Genomic DNA, 21,708 nt, shown 5'->3' with positions numbered 1-21,708 from the left:
CCAGTACGTCCCTCGGCCCGCGCCGCTTCCTGCAGCCCCCATTGGCCTGGAATGGCGAACCGCGGCCAGTGGGAGCCGCAATCGGCCGAACCTGCGGACGCGGCAGGTAAACAAACCGGCCCAGCCTGCCAGGGGCTTTCCCTGCACAAGCGGTGGCCCTAGTTTGAGAACCACTGATCTAAGACAAATCCCATCATATTTCCTCTTACTAATGCTTCTCTTCAGCATGCTGTAACCTCCTAGTTAAATTCAGAGATGGGGACCTACTACAACAATATCCTACATTCACATAGCATCTTGTGACCTGCAAAGAGGTGTTATTTCTTTACATGCAGAGTGTGTGAGAGCACGGGCAAAATACGCATACAAAGACCCTGTCTTTGAGTCAGAATGCAGCAACTGTTTAAAAACGCACATCACCACTGTGTACCCGTTAGATCAAGACGTGAAACAGACAATGATACCGTGTATCGTTAAACCTGTAACAGGTATTTAGGAAAGTATGTTGTATTTACCCAAACTGGAATTTGACCAGGACAAATGTTCCTATTGTACAATTGTGTGGGGCTCTTTAATTACCTTAGAGATTAGGAGCTTAGTTTGATATCACAGCCAAAAAAAGGCCGGATCCTCAGCTGGTGTAAATCAGTGAGACTCCATTGAAATCAACAGCACTGAGTCATTTGACACCAGTTGAGAATCTGGCCCAACACCTTCAACAGCTCAGAGCCCTGTGGCATTTGCTCAGTGCTTGTGTAGGAGAAAGAGTGTTACCCACAGCACGTCCTGCAGCACTCTGGGTTTTCTTGGCGGTTACCCCTCCAAATGTTGGTAAGTCCTGACCTGCTTAGCTCATGGATTTTGATGGCCAAGTTTCTCCAGGGTGACTAGTGATTTGGGAGGCCTCTCTTTTTGGATTCTCAGCTGGACGTTGGAGTTGCAAAAGGTGCTGAGCACCCACCCTGTGAAAATCAAGCCCCCTGAGGTGTCTCAAGTTGGTCACATAAACACTGAGGTGCTCCAAATCACTAGTCACTAGTGAAAGTCTTGGCTGCGGAGCCCCTGGCTGCAGATGGTTCTCACACAGTAAAAATGGCATTTTCTTTTAGAATTGTCGCCTTTTTCTAATCATGTCTCCCCCTCAAACCAAATTCATTTGTGGAAGCAAAATGCTCACAGCAGTTTTTTATATTCGTTTCTTAACCTAGTTCAGCTTGCTACCTGCGGAGTTTATTGGGTAATGTTTGGGGAGGAGGGCGAGAGGAGAGCCAGGAGCTAATCAAGCCATTTCAGTCTCCGTGTCAGAAAATAGCGCTGATCAAATGTGTTTCCATCAACAGCTGCCTTTTTCAATTATGCAGAGAAAACATCAGGGGAATGGTGTGCAGTGCAGGATAGCCCGGTAATGATGTGAGAGGCTGAAATGGCCAGCAGAGAAAGAGAGAGACAGCTGAAGCTGTACCAGTAATGTGAGTGTTACAATAGAGTCCATTATAGATAAGTAATAGCAGTGCCTCAGCAAATGAACCTTTTCAAGGGCACCAAATAGTTCCTTCCATAGGTTGGGCTGTCTTCTTAGATGTTAGATACATTTCAAGCCCAGCAGGGAAGGATTGTTATATATCTCTATTTACTTGGCCATTTGTTTAAGGTTTTTTAACCTCCTGCCATATCGGCAACAAACTCCTGATGACAAAAGAGAGCTTATGTGATGACACCATCACTGCGGCCACCTGCTGCTACCAGTGGATTCATCTATATGTTTTGATGTTGCCACCGTTGGCAATATTTTATCTGCATATGAAACCAGCTGATGAATATGATACTCAGATGCCACCTGCTTCTAGTTTATGTTTTGTGGCTTTGTATGCACACTGGGAAAGCTAGGTTACCTGGTAAGGGTGAGCTGACATTTTAGCAACAAGCCACTAAAGAAAGGAGGGGGTTTTGCTGGATTTTCACAGTAAATAAAATATGTTTCAGGTCTTTTCCATCCTCTTTCATTGCAGAGACACTGTGTATGGACCGTTTCTAAAACGAAGGCCATAGATGGAATTTTCTCCACTCTATTAGAAAAGCAGTATTAGCAAACTTTGGGCCTGATCCAAAGCCCATGAAGTCAATGGGACTCTTTCCGTTGACTTCAGTGGGCTTTTGATTGGGCCCTTGGGAACAATGCTGCAGCTATTGAATGGCCAAACTCACATTAATGTTAATGGGAACAGGGACATGACCAATTATTCTAATCATTTATCCTTGCTGCAGCCTAAAAAGTCTGTGCTTTTACAGCCCTGGCTTTTCCTGAAGGTCCTGAACCTGCAATGTGAGTCAGTGGGTCTCTGCACAGCCGCATGGGTCTGTCCCGGTGGATCAGATTGCAGGATGAGGGCCTATAGCATGGCAGCAAGAATTTGAGATGCAAATAAACGTGGTGCCAACTGATCTTTTTGCATTTTCTTTTTTAATTTAGTTAAGTTTATTTTGGAACTCTGAGCAATAATAAAGTCATTACAGACTTGGCAGGGGACCTGGCATTCCAGTTCATCACATCATTATTAGTATTTTTTAAAAACATAAGGAGAAGGGAGATACTTGTTGCATATCAGTGAAATATCACTTCAGTAATTAAAAAAAGCTATTAAACATCAAAGGCAGTATTAAAATTTCATTAGTGCAAGTTTGAGGTCAAGGTCTAATGAAGGAGCAAATTGGATCTTCTTCCAAGTAAAAGGGTAATAGCTTTTTACGGTTATTTTTGATCTGTTGATGGATTTGTCATCAGTGTGTGTGTTTATATATGTACCAGGCCAGAAAGTTGCCAGACCCTTTTGCTCAGTCAGACAGTTGCTAATGCACCTAGCCATTCTCCCATGTGCCTGTGTAAAGTTATGGAAGGGGAGGATTGTGTGGTTATGCAGCATCACAATGGAGCATTTTACTCAAGGTACCCAACAAGCAAAGATGCCCCCAGAAACTCTAGACAATTTCTGCCTTCTCAGCTTAGGGCAGGTATAGTTACTGCAGCTGAAATGTATGGGAAGTATTGTAAAATGTAATTAGCAACTGTTGCCTGTTTGCCATTTGCTGGTGCAATTTTCGTGTTTATAATATAAATTAAAAGTTGTGGGTTTGTTTTAAATAAGTGAGATGCTATGAAAGCTACAAGTTGTACAAAACCATGATGACTCCTTGCATTCGGGTGCAGCTGGAAAAAAAACAACAACCCAGAGATGAGTAATGTAATGCCACAATTTTATTATCAGTTTTGACTGAACTCTTTGTGACAAGGAAGTAAAGGAGAAGTTCTGCTGAGCTCTAAGTAGCACATGATTTTTACAGCAGTTTCTGGACTCTGATTTCTTTGGAACATCTCTTTAAAAGGAGAATTAAGTTACTTTGCAATTACATTAAAGGTTTCAGACCTAGCTCCAGGGTTGCTTGTAAACTTTTGATCTTTTCAAAGCACAGAACTGGGATTGTTTTCTCTTTTCCTGGTGAGTTTTCCACTTCTAAAAATTCACCTTAGTGAAGTGATGCATTTCTCCCCTCCCCCGCCCCGAATGACTTTATGAGGGGTGAAATTCATTCACATGCAGAGTGCCAGCAAAAAGTCTACATACCACTTAACACCTTGATCCGTCAAAAGCCCTTCAGCATATGCTCTACTTGAGGGGACTTCTGCCCGAGCAGGGGCTATTCATGTGCTTCAAGTTAAGATCATTGCTGGATGGGGCCTTAATCTCCCGCTAAAGGGTTTAATTGGGTTCTGCTGGCCCTCTGCACAAGGGTGAATTTAACCCTAAAAGAATTTGGGGCATCTCTGCAGTAGCTTGTTTATTTATGTCAGAGCTCATTATAATCAGGTTCCGTTATATACTATTTAAACACCTTTGTTTTTCTCCCCCTTTTTCTGGGCAGGACGCCAGCAATGATTGGATGTTCATTTGTGGTGGACCGAGAGTACTTCGGGGAGATTGGCCTGCTTGACCCTGGCATGGAGGTCTATGGGGGAGAAAATATTGAACTGGGCATGAGGGTGAGTGGCAAATGAGAAATTTCATGTAGTACCCGTGTACAGAGCACAAGAGGAACGCTTGGCCCTACAGAACTGTCCTCTATTTTTCGGTTTACTACACAGAGGTGGCTGGTATTGCAGAAGAATCAAAACAATAACAAAACCACACACAAACGCAATAAGCAATTGATCATGGTCCTGCTAACACTGTGCAAATTCATAGAATTCAGCAGTATAGTTTTTACTCTGTGTCTGTGGTTCAACTCATTGGGCCAGATCCTCAGCTGTAATAAATCAGCGTAGCTGCATTGACTTCAGTGGGCCTATGCCAGGGTGGTTTGATTTAAATCACCAGTGTTAATCATGGTTTAAATCAGCAAGCAGGAAACCTTGATTTAAATAATCAATTTTAATCTTGTTTTGCTTTTGTAGTTTTTAGTTATTTTCCTAAAGAAATACTGATTATCATTGTCTGGTAACTGTTAAAACATGGTAATTGACAATTATGTATAGCCTTTACACTACATTTGTTACTTTCTTTTGCTAACCAGGAGGATAAACTATATCTAGGCACATTTTTAAGCTGTTCTATAGCTTAATTTGCATTTATTCAAATTCTTAATTTTTACATTTTTGTTTATATTAGAAAATAAACTTCTCATTTACTAGATGATAAACTTGGTTCAAGCTGTACATGGATGGGAATTAAAATTCAGTTAAAATGCACAACAAGAATATTTTAGTTAAATAAAACGACCGTAAATGTGCTAGATACACGAGACAAAAATTATCAAAAAGTTTATCAAAACATTTTTTCATTTAAAACTAACTGATTCATTAGACAAAGGAAGTATCATCTGTAGTTAATGAATTGAACTGATTGTTTCTGGTCACCATGTCCTTCAAGATTTTAGAGCTAGTAGATTTCATTCTCTCACACCTCGCATTTATTCATAAATTGTAAGAGGAAAACAAGCTTTCCTGCTTTTTCATCTCTCAATTGGTTTCTTAACTTTGAATGAAATAAATAATCAAACTGATCTAGTTGAATTAGCTGAAATGAAGGGAATGTTCTTTCTGAACATTCAGAAGAGGCTACTGCTGTCAAAAGCTGGTTTAGCACTTCAACAGCTCTGGTTCCAGATGCTTGGCCAGTGACTTCCATCAGTTCAGTGGTTTGAATTTTAAAGAAACTTGGCAACAAACATGTACTGCTTAATATTTTATTAATAAATTGAAACTGTTTGAATACATTATAGTCGGTTTTTAGGCCTTAACACGGATTGCCATAATTTCAAATTTAATTTTAAATAGGTTTATATTAAAAAAACCTTTATTTAATGTGAATAAAAAACCCTGCAATTTAATTTTTTTCTTCTATTTTTATTTTTTTTAATTATTTGTATCCCCCCATGAGTTAAGCTAATTTACTCCATTTGCTCATTGTAGCATATATATCAGACATGCGTGTGTGCATGTGCGCACACAAACAAAAATACTCCCAATTATCCAAATAGCACAGGGGACAGAGATTTCATTCAGATATTGGAGAGGGCAGGACTCATTCAGCAGCAGGGTGGCCTTCCCCATGGCCGGGGCTTGTCTTCCTCCTCCTCACAGTCCTGGGTTGGGGTCACTGCTCTGCCCTGCCAGGACTGCAGCCTCCCCACCCCCATTTCTGCCCCTTGCGCCTGCAGGAGCCATGTGTCCTCGGCCCTGCGGCAGCACCGGGAGCCCTCTGCAGCTCCGCTGTCATGGCCATGCTCACTCCGTCCCATGACAGCGGGACTGCAGAGGGCTCCATGCACTGCCACAGGAACCATTCAGGAGCAACTGTGGACTCCTCCTCCTCCTCCTCTCAGTCCTGGCTGGGGGTCTCCACTCTATTCTCCAAACCTCCCTGCATTATCCAAGTCCCTTCCTTCGTACCCAGCATGAGACAAATGCCCTCTGCAGCATGTATCTCATGTTGGGGGACAAGACAAAGGGTTCAGATAATAGGGTTTTGGATAAAGGGGAGTATACTCTATATATAGTATGCGGGATTGCAATTCCCTAGAAATTCATAGACTTTAAGGCCAAACCATTGTGATAATCTAGCCTGACCTCCTGTATAACACAGGCCATAGAACTCCCCCAAAATAACTCCTTGAGCAAATCATTTAGAAAAACATCCTGTCTTTATTGAAAAACTGCCAGTGATGGAGAATCCACTAGACCCTGGGTAAATTGTTCCAATAGTTAATTACTCTCACTGTTAAAAATGTAACTCTTATTTCCAGTCTGAATTTATCTAGCTTCAACTTGCAGCCACTATATTGTGTTATACCTCTCTCTGCTAGACTGAAGAGTCTATCATCAAAAAAATTTTCACCATGTAGGTACTTATAGACTGTAATCAAGTCATCTTTTAATCTTCCCTTTGTTAAGCTAAATAGATTGAGCTTCTTGAGTCGATCATTATTAAGCATTTTTTCTAATCCTTTAATCGTTCTCGTGTCTCTTCTCTGAACCCTTTTCAATTTATCAACATCCTTCTTGAATAGTGGATGCCAGAACTGGGCAGAGTATTCCAGCAATGGCCACATCAGTTCCAAATACAGTTGTAAACTACCCTCTCTCCTCCTCCTAGAGATTCCTCTGTTTATGCATCCGAGAATCATATTAAGCCTTTTGGTCACTGCTAGGAGCTCCTGTTCAACAGATTATCCACCACGAACCCCACATTTTTTTTTCAGAGTCACTGCTTCCCAGGATAGAGTGCCCTGTTTCTGTGGCCTACATTCTTTGTTCCTGGAAGTATGTATTTACATTTAGCTGTGTGTAAATGCATATTGTTTGCACCCAGTTTGCCAAGCAATCCAGATTGCCCTGTATCAGTGGCCTGTCTTCTTCATTATATTACTGGTCTGGACTTTATTCTGTTTGCACATTATCAATGGGATCGTGTCGGGATCACTTGTATCTAAGCCATTATTAATTTTTTAGTTCTGGGATCCATTCCTCTTTATCTATCAAGAAGGTCCATGTATCTCTTAAATCTCCAGGGGCATTCTTTGCAAAATAAGGACTTAAGGGGAAATTGTGGCTCATCCCCATCGCCACGAAGGCTCCCCCGGGAGTGAATCCAGTGTGGCTCCACTGTACAAGGGGGAGTGATTCCACTGTATAGGATTTAGGGATAGTTCCCTGTTGCATAATGGGGCATGCCCACCCTGCTGCCTGGCAGAGAGCTCAGCTCTACAGGACCTCTCCATCTGCCAGTGCACTAAGGATGAGACTGTAGCATCCAGTGCTTTGAGGATTCTCCTGTTCTCTTCTCTGCTCAGTCCCCCAGTCAAGGAGCAGCATGATATTACCACAGAGACCACTGCAGCCTCAGGGCTCAATGGCTTGGTCTTCATTTCCCTTCGTGCATCTCCCCAGCTCTTAGCCCAGTTAGTCAGGCTGCCTTCTGGGCTAAGGAGATCTGGTCCTTATTGGGGAATGTGCTCACGTAAAGCAGCACCATAGAAACAGCAAGAAATGCCCCCAAGAGGTAAAGAACTTGAGTTCTTAGATGTACTGCAAAATGTGGACCCCTTAGTTAAGGACAGTGTCTGTCTGCATTAAGCCAGAGCTGCCCGGCATATTGCAGCTTCAGTACATTGTGATCCTTTGCCGTGATGTTCAGGGGTGCTGCACCCCCACAAGTCCAAAGGACCTGTCAGAGGTCAGCACTTCCGAAAACTAGGCCACTTAATGTCACTAGAACACAGTCTCCTCATTATAAAGCTGAGTGTTTAATTACTTCCCCTTTCTCTCACACCAGCACTCCCCCAGTGCATGTAGTGTGCTCATTAAAGCATGTATTCTGCTCAGGCTGGAACATTAACCCTCAAATTAGTCCAGCCAGCTCGTTTATATAAAGTAAATGCAAACCTTCAAACTGACAGACTAGGAAGGATGGTCACTGTGACAGGTGTGTGTTTGCACATATTTGTGTACATTTGTTATTCCAGCAATGGCGTTTATAATGGGACTGTCTGAGTAGGATACCAATAGTTGGATGAGGTGCTGAATGCAGGTTTGGGGCAGATCAGCTACTACCACAATTCATTCTGTTTTCCTTAAGAGATGTAAGAGGATCAGGAAATTACCAGGGTTGTGTGAGCTCCCTGGCTTTCCTTTCTCATTCAGCAGGGCTTTGAGCTGTTTGAAACTTTTTCCACATGGCTGCTTAAAGAATAAATTGAACGTCTTGGCAAAACTCTATAGGAACTGATGAATAAGCCTGGGAAGGAATCTGAAAATTGTCGCTCTTCCTTGTATGAGAAGAACTTGCAGTGTGTGATGAGAACTCCCGGTAAATAGAGGAAAGGGTTCTAATAGGATTATGAAATCTGGAGTCCTGTGCCTGTTTCTGCTGCCCCCATGTGTGATCCTGGGCAGTCATTTAGGCCAGGGTTCTCAAACATTTTTACTGGTGACCCCGTTCACATAGCAAGCCTCTGAGTACGACCCCCCTTATTAATTAAAAACACTTTTAAATATATTTAACACCATTATAAATGCTGGAGGCAAAGCAGGGTTTGGGGTGGAGGTTAACAGCTTGCGACCCCCCATGTAATAACTTCACGACCCCCTGAGGGGTCTCAACCCCCAGTTTGAGAACCCCTGATTTAGGCCAATGTTTTGAAAATTGCCCTCTACTTTTGGGTGGCTGGCTCTAGAATCCCAGGCTAGGGCCTGGTTTCCGAAGGTGCTCAAGCACACGCAGTCCCTGCTGGCTTCAGCTGGAATGTCTGGTTCTCAGCACTTCTGGAAAATCAGGCCCTTAGGGTCAAGATGTCCAAAACTGGATGTCTAGTTAGGCTGCACAGCATGGCCAACCCCAAGTGTTCAAAAACCCTGGGTCAGGCTGAAAACCCCCCCACAATATTTAAAAAACAATCATAAATTTGGGGGGGGGGGGTTGCCCTCTGGTGCTTGAACTTTTTGGGTGTTCACACTTGATGTTTTGAAGTTTTTCTCCAAGACCACGAGCGCTAGAAATTTTCCTTCTTTTTTTTTTTAAAAAGACAGAAGCTGAGATTCCTGCAAAATCACATGTGAGCTGGTGCTTTAAGAATAACACCAAATACTGTCCATCTGGCCACACTGACTCCATATCACCCTCTGCACCTATGCAGAGGTAGCTGTTTCTCCTGTTCCATGCACTTGCACAATGGAAGAGGAGAATCTACCCCCACACTGGAGTTTGTGTTCAGTTTAGCAGAGACTTTTGGATGTGGGACAAGAGAAGGAGCAGAGAGATATATCCTTTCTCCCAGAACTGGAAGGGACCTTGAAAGGTCATCGAGTCCAGCCCCCTGCCTTCACTAGGCAGGACCAAGTACTGTTTTTGCTCCAGATCCCTAAGTGGCCCCCTCAAGGACTGAACTCACAACCCTGGGTTTAGTAGACCAATGCTCAAACCACTGAGCTATCCCTCCCCCGCCCCCCATGGGACAGCAGAGAAGAAGGGGAAAAAACAATGAACAAATAAAGGAGTGGAGAGAAAATATACAAGACTGAGGGGGGAGGGGAAGGAGAAGTTCTGTTAAAAACAATGGCCATCAGTTAAAAAAATCCAATCCTTTAAACGTCTTTGCAAATGCTGTGTTCACGCTAAAAGCAAAGGGATTATTCGTGGAGCGCTCCAGCTAGATTATATTACATCTAATGAACCTTCATTTAAATTATTTTAATAAAGTGAAATTGGAAAAGCCAGTGCAACTAATGAGCCTGATTTGGTTAGGATACTGTTTGGTAATCCAACTAATCCTCCTTAAATATATCATTTATTACAAATATTATCTTCTTGGGTATTTCGCTAATGGGTTTTCCCTAATCAATAGTCCGTAGGCGGGGCCAATTAAATAGTTAACATAAGAGATTTCCCGTTTTGAGTTACTGGTGCATAATATGTAATGCTCCTGGCCAGCTGATGGAGGTTATGCAAATTTCACACCTGCACTAGATATATGGAAGCCTAGAATTAACCAACACCCACTCTAGCATCTTCGTAAAAAATCCCTGTGATTTTCCCAGAGGCTGGAGCCGGGAGAGTCTATTGAGTCTGCAGGGAAGGCAGTATATGTTTGCAGGGTTGGAAATAGCAGAATGGCATGATTCTGTGAAATGTAGCAAAGGGGAAATTTGTGTAGTTTAGCTATAAAATCTCCTCTCCTATAGCCTATTTTTCAGGTGTAAAATGTTTACCATAAAGCTAATATATTTAAAGCGGAATTCTGTCTCTTAGTGTGCTCATGAGACTGCCACTGAAGTTGATGGGAGTGATGCATGAGCACCTAAAAGCAGTATTTGGCCCATATATGTATAATATTAGATCAGATTATAGCTGGCTCTTATTTAGGTGGGGAGAGCCTTACCCCACCTCCACCCCATGTCCTCAGCACAGAAGCTAGGCACAACTACAATCCCTGTACTGCTCTCCTTCCTAGCACTCTGAGATTCTAGCCACCCTTAAGGGAATGGGGGAGGGATGAAGAGAAAATGGGGCCATGGCTCCAACTGCTCTCTGCCCCAGGCAGCAGAGCTAGCTGGATGCACAGGAAGGGGAGGATGATATATCCTCAGGGATGGTGAATGGTACAATGCAGAGCTATCAACCCTGTCTCCAGGAGTCACAATCCGTCCCCACACTCAGGTCAGTGCCAGTCTTTGCCAGTTCACTACAGTACAATGCATTTCGGGCATGATCTGCATCTGAGATGTGCACAGCCCTTGTTCAGATATGCATTTGGAATAATTATGAAGAAGAAGATGGGAGTCTCTCTTTGGTGTAATAGTCCCAAATTATTAAACTATCCAGGGGATACCTTAGATGGTTTAGGGAACAGAAATAGTTCTAACAGACTAATAGATTGACTTGCCAATTCATTAAGGAACTGAGTGGTTTACAAGCCTCATATAAGTTCCCTTATTAGTGGGAGCTACACATACCCTTGATTGTTTAGAAAGGGATCACATAAACTTTAAAAGCCCAGTTTATGATTTGACTTAATACAAGGAGTTTATGATCCATCTTTTTATAACAGAACCCTTAATCATCACAGTAAAGATCTTGTCTCTTACTCCGGGGCTCCACTGATAAGGAGGATGAGTTGTTGCTCTTTCTATTTTACACTCATATATAGCAAGGGAGGATGAGTGTTTATCTTAAAGGATGCCATAGTTTCAATGAAATTCTCTGTTACCACCATTAAAAAAACAACAATAATATGTTGCCAAGTTGACAGCTGGAAGCAGATCTTCCTGTCTTTTTAGATTATAGCCTGGATCAACCAGATTCTTCTCTCTCTCTCTCTCTCTCTCTCTCTTTAATATATATATGTAGCACTCTGATGTTAATCAAGGAGGATACATTACTGGGAGATAGATTTTTAGATACTGTGCCCAAGATTTTCAAAATTGGCTAGTAACTTTTCCAATTTGAGATGTCCAAAAAGGGAAATGATGTTTAAAAAATACTGAACACCCACCCCTAGAAGGTGTCTCAAAATGTGCATCCAAAAATGGAGGCAATTCAAATCAAAGTAACCACGGCTTTTATACTTGCCTAATCTCCCAGCTGGGAGCTGACAATAGGGAAGAGGGCAAGAGCATGAATTCCTCGGCTTGCCCTGTGAAGGTTATTGAGCAGACAGAAACAAGAAGCTAAATATGAGTCCAGAGTGTGACACTGTTGCAAAAAAAGCAAACATCCTTCTGGGGTGTATTAGCAGGAGAGTAATTCTTCCGCTCTACTCTGTGCTGATTAGGCCTCAACTGGAGTATTTTGTCCAGTTCTGGGTGCCACATTTCAGGAAAGATACAGACAAATTGGAGAAAGTCCAGAGAAGAGCAACAAAAATGATTAAAGGTCTAGAATACATGACTTGTGAGGGAAGATTGAAAAAAATTGGATTTGTTTAGTCTGGAAAAGAGAAGACTGAGAAAGGACATGATAACTGTTTTCAAATACATAAAGGTTGTTGCAAGAAGAGAGAAAAATTGTTCTTCTTAACCTCTGAAGATAGGACAAGAAGCAATGGGTTTAAATTGCAGCAAGGGAGGTTAGGTTGGACACTAGGAAAAACTTCCTGACTGTCAGGGTGGTTAAGCACTGGAATAAATTGCCTAGGGGGGTTGTGGAATCTCCATCAATGGAGATTTTTAAGAGCAGGTTAGACGAACACCTGTCAGGGATGGTCTAGATAATACTTAGTCCTGCCATGAGTGCAGCAGACTGGACTAGATGATCTCTCGAGGTCCCTTCCAGTCCTACGATTCCAAGAATGCAGTGTAATTTAGGGGAACTGAGAAGACTAAGGGTACGTCTATACTTACCTCCGGGTTCGGCGGTAAGCAATCGATCTTCTGGGATCGATTTATCGTGTCTTGTCTAGACGCGATAAATCGATCCCGGAAGTGCTCGCCGTCGACACCGGTACTCCTGCTCCGCGAGAGGAGTACGCGGAGTCGATGGGGGAGCCTGCCTGCCGCGTGTGGACCCGCGGTAAGTACCTTGTAGTTCGAACTAAGATACTTCGACTTCAGCTACGTGAACGTAGCTGAAGTTGCGTATCTTAGTTCGAACTGGGGGGTTAGTGTGGACCAGCCCTAAGTCTCTGATGTGCCTATTAGGAGCCGCTTGCCCTCAAAAAGAGCTCTGGTGTGGTTTTCTGGGGCAATAAGAGGTTGCCCACTTCTACATGGGCGGCACCAAGCTTGCCTCTGCTTATTAGTCCTGCCTGTGAGCCAGTGCACAGTGGGGGCTGGGCATTGACTGCATGAACAAAAAATTGATGTTAAGCTGTGGCACGTGTGTTCTTTTAAGGAGATCTGCGGAACCTTCTTGACATGGGAGGAGAGAAAAGAAACAACTCACTAATTTCGCCTTAAGGGGCTGATCCTGCAGAAATGAGCCTGGTGTTATACACACGAGTAATCCCAGTGAACACATGTGCACCACAGTTAAGCAAGTGCATTAGTGTTTTTGGATTAGGGCCTAAATCCTGAAGGACATATTTTCAATGGGAATGCTACTTACATCAAAAGATTTAATTGAAATCTTTAGCAGGTACAGGATGTGTGCTTGTTTTCATGCAACTACAGTAACTCCTCACTTAACATTGTAGTTATGTTCCTGAAAAATGCGACTTTAAGCGAAACGATGTTAAGTGAATCCAATTTCCCCATAAGAATTAATGTAAATGAGGGGGTTAGGTTCCAGGGAATTTTTTTTCACCAGACAAAAGACTATATTATATATATACACACACACACATACAGTAAAAGTTTTAAACAAACAATTTAATCCTGGTACATAGTGATGATGATTGTGAAGCTTGGTTGAGGTGGAGGAGTCAGAGGGTGGGATATTTTCCAGGGAATGCCTTACTGCTAAATGATGAACTAGCAATTGGCTGAGCCCTCAAGGGTTAACTCTCACAGTCTACAAGGCAGCAGGAATGGAAGGAGGGGAGAGAGCATCGCAGACAGAGACACAGACTGTGTGTGTGAGAGAGAAATGCGCATTTCCCCTTTAAGTACACTGCTTTGTTAATTAGATCAACTTGCTGAGACTGCAACTGCTGCTGCCAACCAGCTCCCTCCATCCTGAGCCCTGTCATGTGTCCCCCCTGCTCTATGGAAGATGGGGTAAGTGGGGTGCAGGAGCAGGGGGGAGGGGGACACCCTGACATTAGCCCCTCTCTTTCTCCCCTCCCCCCCGCACAGCAAGCAGGAGTCTTGGGGAGCAGCTCTAAGGCAGAGGGCAGGAGCAGCACATGGCAGTGGGGGGAGAGACAGCTGCAATTGATAGCCTGCTGGGCGGCTGCCGCACAGGGAACTTAGGGGAGCAGGGAGCTGATAGGGGGGCTGCTGGTCCACCCTTGTTCCAAGCCCCCACCAGCCAGCTGCAACGGGCTGCTCTTCCTGAAAGCAGTGGACAAAGCAGGCGGCTACCAAACAACGTTAGAAGGGAGCATTGCACAACTTTAAATGAGCATGTTCCGTAATTGATCAGCAACGTAACAACGAAACAACGTGAACCGGGACGACTTCAAGTGAGGAGTTACTGTAATATTCCTGGGGAGTACTGATGAGATGGCCATTACATTTTCAAATACTGTGGCTGGTTAATGTTATGACCAATAACAGCATATGGTCTATAATTATGGATGATAAAGGGCATAAGCTGGGGGCTGCCAGGATTAAGAGAATATTTTTATTTTCTCCATATACAGCATTAGTTATTTGGCTGTTTGCATCCTCAGGGAGTTTCATCAGAAGCATCTGGTATAGATCATTACCAGAGTGAGGTTCCTAGAGTTGGTAGACCAATGATACGATCTGGTATGGCAAAAACCTGTGTTTCTGTGTTCATAGCTCTTTCTTTATGTATTATATAAAGGATATAAGCAGTGTCTGATGTCTGATAAAGACGAAGGCAATAGAACAGACCTAAACCAGTTGCAGAAGTAGGCAAACCCTACCGAATTATCATTCAAACTGGCGTGTCCTTTTGTATCACCATGACACATTCATCCTGCTGCGAACAGAACAAGACTGTACTGATGATGCAGTTCTCTTGAGTTGACCAGCAATGCTTGGTTGTATATTTAGACTTGGGGGCAGGGTTCAAGACACGGATTTATTAGGGTCTCTACCAGAGACTAAAACGGAGGTATGTAATGCATTGCTGCACAAACATCTACCATGATATTGTCCGAGGGTCAGTGTTTTTAGTTCAGGGCCTAGCCTATTACATACACTGATATGAAGTCTACAGAGTGATTTATCACTTTAAATTCTGAACCACCCCTGTGACACTAAGTGATGCGTCAGAGCCTCAGGCCCTGATCCTGCCTGAACTGCCTAAGCTGAGTCCTATTGATTTCAATGGGGCTCCCACCTAGCCAGGACTCATTTCAGGATCACTGCTCTGTGAAGTAATGCACCGTGAAAAACAAAATATAGGCCATGCTGGTAGCATTGGCTATAAGGTTGCCTGACACGTTCCATTAAAAGGCTGTTTCCATTTGCTAGTAACTTCCCCAAATGTAACTGTTCAGGATGAGATTTTCCATGCCAGATGTCTGCTTCAGGCTGAATTTTTTGGAAGGCTTCTGCTAAAATAGTTCAGGCATGTATCAGAATGAGATTAAGGGAAAATACACTGTTTTGCCCTTATTAAAAATTCTTAGTTGTTTTGCTGAGAAGCTCTGTCGTCTCCATGCTCTGGAGCAGGAACTTCAGATTTGGTAGTGGGGTGTCCCTGGAGCCAAGAACATGCCTTTTGCCTTTCCCATGAAAATCTGCCCAAGTTATGCACCTCAGAAAACTTCAGTTTGCACATGCTCAGTAGAGACTGGTTCAGTTAGGCAGCTAAATTCTCTAAAGATTCTATAGGCACTGAGCATGCCCCTGCCTAGGATTGCAGAGGCTAAGCAGGACGTTCCTTCTAATTGCTCCTCCCACCAGGGCCACTGTGGCTTTGGGCACAAGAATCAAGACAGGGAGATGGTGTCTATCCTGTGCTCTCAGTGCTTCCCAGCTGGGGCCCTTGTAGTGTGGTGGAGGAGAAGGGGGAAGGGAGAATGCAGAGCGGTAGGGAACCTGGATTCCTTAGTCTCAATCTTTCTCTGCTGTCAGCAAATAGCTGTGAAACCTACCGGCAAATGTGTGCCAAATTTCCTTCTAGTGGAGGACAACCTGCTATTGCTATAAGGTACCCTATTTGCACAAATGGCTGAGATCTGTGCTGTGGATCTAAAAGTTCCAACCTGCTGAGGAGCGATGTGGGTGCCAATAAGGAACACGTGATGGAATTTCTGGGGGGAGGAGAGGTTTCAGTTTGGCTTTTTTCAAAACCTAGTAAATTACAACAAAAAGCTACTTTAATATAATGATAAGGTTGCAAAGTCAAGCATTCAAAAGTCATGAAATGCCAGGATTAACATTGTCCGTGCAACCTTCATTGCCCCCCTTGCGCATATGAATTATGACACGGCCTTTAATTGCATGGTCACATATACGTACAATGAGCCAGATTGGCAGCTGGTCTAAATGTGCATAGCTCCATTGACATCAGTGTAGCTACAGAGATTTATACCAGCTGAGAATTTTGCCCAATGTGCAGACGAAGCGACAGCATGTTTGCTACATAGAACGTTGTTGTTAAACAATGGAGACAAACAGTCATAAGTAGAGAAGATTTCCCTGGCGTTTTATCGCATGCTAAATAACTCTGGTCATGATTCTATGCCAAAAGTGTGTTGGAAAACTAATTAAATGAATCATACTCGCCCCCATCCCCAGAGGTTTGAATTGTCCAATCCAGCAAAGAATTATGGACGGCAATGTTTGCAAGCTTCTGTTTTGGAATGTGGAAACTGCAAACCTTCAACAAATTCAGCAATCTCCTTCTGGCTGTGTAGACTCAACCTTCTCCTCTCAGCAGCTGTCACTCTTGCATCGCTGCCCTAAGCCAAGGAGATTCAGTGTTGTCAGCAAATGAAGAAACCATGAAAAAGCCGCTGAAAAGGACAGATTGCATTCCAGCCTGATGGCCAGCTTCCCATGCCAGGATTCAAATGCCTGACATCAACCATGTTTGAAACCAAGAGTTTTTCTTTGGTGTGATAGTCCAACACCTGAAAGAGACTAAAATAAAGCATTGCAAAGCCTGAAAGACGGAAGATACCTCTTGAGCTATCTCCACTCAGAGAGCGTACTCAACACTTTACTTAAGGACAGTTTACACAACTCTTAAATCGGGGGTTCTCAAACTGGGGGTCGGGACCCCTCAGGGGGTTGTGAGGTTATATGGGGGGTCACGAGCTGTCAGCCTCCACCCCAAATCTCGCTTTGCTTCCAGCATTTATAATGGTGTTAAATATATTTAAAAGTGTTTTTAATTTATAAGGGTGGGGGGGGTCGCACTCAGAGGCTTGCTATGTGAAAGGGGTCACCAGTACAAAAGTTTGAGAACCACTGTCTTAAATGAACTCCAGATGAATTCCACATTCTAGTTTCGGTGGGTGGGATCCACGTACCTACCTGTCTGATTTATTTGGGCTGGATTGTGATAGTTCTTATTAAATTGAAGATAACTGTAACCTTGAATGGGGAGCAATGTTTTCATCAGAGAGCCTAGTGACAAACGTTATGCATTAAATTGCCAGCAAACGACAGTACCAGAACTTGTGAATAATGTTAAAAACACTCTCTAAAGGGGGAACATTGTAAATAGCTTAGAAAGCAGCATCTGGCTATTTGGCTTCCACATCACATCATGCACCATGGAGTTTGTTGCAAATTCTTTCATGTACCAGAACATTATAAAAGCACAAGTCTGGAAATTTCAGAAAAAGAACTACAGCAAAGGAGCTGAAGAAGGAAAATATTCCCTTCATTAGTCTTTGCTGCTTCCTTCTCATCCTCCTCCATGCAACTTTAATTTAATCCACAATGACAAGTATGAACTGAATCTGAGGGACAGGAAAACTGGAAGGAAGGTGGGTGTGTTATTTGTTCTGTGATTGAAATAGTTTTCACTTGACTAGTGATTGAACCAAAACTCTGGGTATGAACTAGAGCTGAGTCCAACTAGACGAGTTGGAAACTTTCCAGTGAGAGGTTTTTCCATTACAAAATGCTGATTCATGAAAATTGAAATGTTCCACAGGAACACGTCAGTTTCAATCAATTTCCCTCAGATATCTGGGTGATCGTCTTTCAGCTCACCCACTTCCCTAGGGGAGCCAGCTGCCCTGGAAGTTGGGCAGCCCTGGGAGAGAGCTGTCGCAGGAGACTTGCAGTCTGGGAAGGCCAAGCTCCGAACCTTTGGGGTCCCGAACATCTGTAGGCTCCTGGTTCTCTTGTCAGCCTGTTTTGGCAGAGTTTCCTTTCAAACGTCTCAAAATGAAAAGGACTCCATTTTTTCAAACCAATAATTTTGCAATTTGTCTTTCATTGGCAATGTCAGAATTTCTACTTTTTGTTCTGAAATGGAACAATTTGTTTTAAAAGAAAATTCAGTATTTCCTGCTCAAAGGAAATCGCAAATTTTGTCCAACTCTAGTATGAACTCCTCTGTAGGTATGACCCAGACCTCTGGCCTGTAACCTCGGCTGGTGATTGATTTTAGTGTGGCTGTATCAGTTTACACCACCTGAGAATCTGAGTTGGGCAGCCCTGGGAGAGAGCTGTCCCAGGATACTCTGGACCCAAAGCCACTGAAACTATAGGAAGGTTCAGATTTTCACACCTCAGGTTCATATGTAGACCTGAGTAATTAATAAGTGCTGGCAAGTTGTAGCACTGTTGTGTTGTGAGTCTGAGGGGAACAGAACTGTATCTCTAGTGTGCTTTTTATTTATTCTGTCTTGAGACTTGCCTGGGATCATTTGGGTTTTTTTTTTCTTTACAGTCAGGTTTTGCAATCAGGTGAGGAAATGTCAAACTCTGACTAATAATCACCCTTGTTTATTAAGTTCTCTGAACACAGCAAAACAGGATACGCTGACCTGTCCTGTACACTATCTCCAAGCTGAAGAGGGAAAGTGTGACTTCTTCTGACAATGTATATACCTGTGCACTTGAAAAATGCTTTCTGGATTTCACTCTTTATTATACAAAAGCTATGCCATTAGCCATGCTGCATATAATCCCTTGGAGGAGTAAGCCATTTATCTCTGGGAATAAAAAGGCCTTTTCCAAAATATTTTTTCTGCACCAAAATATTAAAGTACCAAAAATATTAGCCACCAATGAGATTTTTAATTAATTGATTAACTTCTTTGCAAATCATTGTTGGTTGGCCTAAATTCATCAGGGAAGCAGCATGGCCTAATGGTAAGAAGGGAAGCAGTGTGGCCTAGTGGTTTAAGCGTTGAAGGTGGACACAGGAGACCTGGGGTCTGTTCCTGGTTCTGCCATTGGCCTGTTGGGAAAGCCTTGGCCAGTCACTTCCCAAGAGCTGGTTGGGAATTTGCGGTCTGTGACAGAATGCTAGCTGTAGCCCTTGGTCACATAGGGACTTGCATAGCAGAGAAAATCATGGGCTAAACTGGAATCAGTTAGCCTCAATTGGTGGGGATTGTTGACATTTGGGGGCAGTGGTTGTGCTAATGAGGTGATTAGCTCAATGAGGGGAAGCTATATAATTGGCAGGAACAGGAAGTAGAAGGGGAACTTGGAGAGTGGCGTGGGTGAGGTAGAGAAAGCGGGGTGGAAGGAAGGCTGGCTCCTTAGGACATGTGCCTGTGCTATGTTCTGCTATGGAGCCTGAAGATTAAAGGTACGCATGGGGGAGAAACAGACTATGTATATGCTGTGAATAAGAGACCAGACTTCTTCATGGGATGTAGACATGAATTTCAGATCTGCTGCTTTTAGTTTAGTGTACCAGCTCAATGGTGGCTCCAGCCACATCCGGCTCATATACGTTATGGGGACTGACAATTTCATTTCACAAACGGCTTCAGTGAACATGTGTGTAGTGAGGGTGTTTTTAAAGTCCAACTGTGCTATTTTCCACACTGAGGGTATCATCTCCTGAGGACAAAGCCCGTTTCGGCTGAGGATGAAAAGTCACGTCATTTTTTTAAAATGTTTGTTTTATAGCAACAAGCAGAAAATACCCTACTGTGGGAGTGTATTAAAAATCTCCTTTGTGAAAGGGCTACTGGTTGCTACACTCATACTTGACCCCTGACTCAAAACCACAAAAGCAAGGCAATAAAAATTAAGTCACCAACCCTCTGCTCCTTCTCCCAGAGGCACATGCCATAATACTCCTCCAAACTACCCCTCAGTCTTCCATTCTTCACATTGCCCTTTCCCAGCAACACTAGTTGTGGGTGTTTGGTAACTTAGTAAAGGGTGAACAAGTGCAACCAAATATATTCCTGTCCTTTGTAGACATGTTTATAATGATACATAGATATTTACAACATGCATTTCAGTCTCCAGCAAGCCTGGGGTGTATGTATTACACCAGTAACATAGAGTCTAGTTGCATTGTTATGTAGTAATAACTGTGCAGGGACCAGGGAACGCCACGAGGTTTCTCTTGCAGGGTTTGCTTGTTTCTTCTCTCCCCCTTGTTGCCCCTCTTAGAGGCTTCTTTTGTGCCCTACAAAGGTCAACTTCTGGGAACTAAACCACTCCACTTTACAGGCAGGAAACAATAATAATAATAAAATGTTTAAGAACTCTCCAAAACATTCCTAAAATATTTGTTCTGTAACATGTGTTATAGACAAAATACATAGTGATATAGTGCAGTATAAATCTTTCACTGCCATTTGTTTGGCATGACCTTCAGAACACGGGTGGCTTCCCTACTTGTGAGTAATGCAGCCAGTCAGAACTGGAAAAAAAAAGCTTTACACACATCAAACCATTGTATATTCCCTATAATGATCCACATACTTTGGATTGCTAAAAACATGACGTACACAAAAGTATTAGGATAAAAGCCTGTTTGCTTTCCTGTTGTAACTTTTTCCCAAGATAATAGGAAGGTGTTTGCTGTTTAAAACAAAATCTGGCAAGTCTATTATCTCCATTTCTAATTTAGGCTTGGAAAATGCATATCCGACTGAAAATCATATTTAGTGCGACATATGGTATTTGTGCTTATAGCTTGAGAGCCGCAGCCAACAAGAACTCAGAAATGAGTCAAAACACATCTGTGAATGCTGGGTTAGGTGCAACCGTATCATGTATATTAAAGTGTTTGAGCTATAATAAAATGATACATTGGTATGCCTCAAGAAAATCAAAGCTGCATTTTTTGTACCTAAAAGCCTATTTAGATTTGCCTCTGCAGCTCTAATATAATGCCATTTACCTGAATATCTTATTGGTAACAGAAAAGCAAACAATTTTATATCTTCAAAGCATGGTATGGCCATTAATTCCCCATGACGCTCTGGAGAAGCAGATAAATAAGTGTATCTCCATCTAACCATAGGAGAAACCGAGGTAGGGATGCTAAGTGGCTTTCCCAAGGGAATAAAGCAAGTCAGTGACAAAGCCATGACTAGAACTATCTAACAGTGACTTCTGTTATCTTCATTGTGGGGGGTGGGCGGTTTCCCACCAATTGCCAAATTGAGAGACTTCTATGAATTCAGAGCTTCAGTCAAATGCCTATGCCAAGGTGCACCGTTTGCCCATATTGCAAGGACTGTAGTTTCATTTCCCACACAGCTTTAGGCCCAGATTCACTTAGGAAAGCACTTACACGCATGACTTCAATGGGATTTAAGCATGTGCGTAAGTGCTGTCCGTAATAAGGACCGTTTCCTGAATCGGGAGCATGGCAAACACATTTTTAAAACTTTAGGAATTCTATTAAGAGCCCAGTTTTCTGTGTTAATTCCTCTGGCTTACTGCTGTATTGTGCTGCCCAGCCCATTCAATCGTATAAGCTGAAACAGCAGTTACTACCGCTCTGTGCTTCTTGGAGAAAAGGGAGATGTTGGCCCACTGGATCCCCTCCATTGGCTCATCCCCAATGTCTCCCTCCCTACTGGACTGTACAAAGCCAATGTGGCGATCCCCCTCTTCAATATGTATGAGATGTGGCGGCAGCATACAGGTTCAGTCCACCAGGTCCCATAGATACACCTAGTGGAGGGCTGTGGTGACGT

The 21,708-nt window shown here is 43.1% G+C and overlaps 1 protein-coding gene across 1 annotated transcript in view; it reads left to right on the top strand.

The window, feature by feature from the left end:
* Nucleotides 1-21,708, top strand: part of GALNT9 (polypeptide N-acetylgalactosaminyltransferase 9) — a 215,926-nt gene that overhangs the window by 118,904 nt on the left and 75,314 nt on the right. The window contains exon 6 of the mRNA XM_026656939.1: nt 3,919-4,036. Within this exon, the coding sequence (XP_026512724.1) occupies nt 3,919-4,036 (118 nt within the window). The remainder of the gene's footprint in view (nt 1-3,918; nt 4,037-21,708) is intronic.

This window comes from Terrapene carolina, unplaced genomic scaffold (genome assembly GCF_002925995.2).
Source record: "Terrapene carolina triunguis isolate 2854851 unplaced genomic scaffold, T_m_triunguis-2.0 Scaffold234, whole genome shotgun sequence".
Taxonomy (NCBI): Eukaryota; Metazoa; Chordata; order Testudines; family Emydidae; genus Terrapene; species Terrapene triunguis.
Note: the sequence above shows the minus strand (reverse complement) of the source record. Positions and strands in the feature narration are given on the sequence as shown.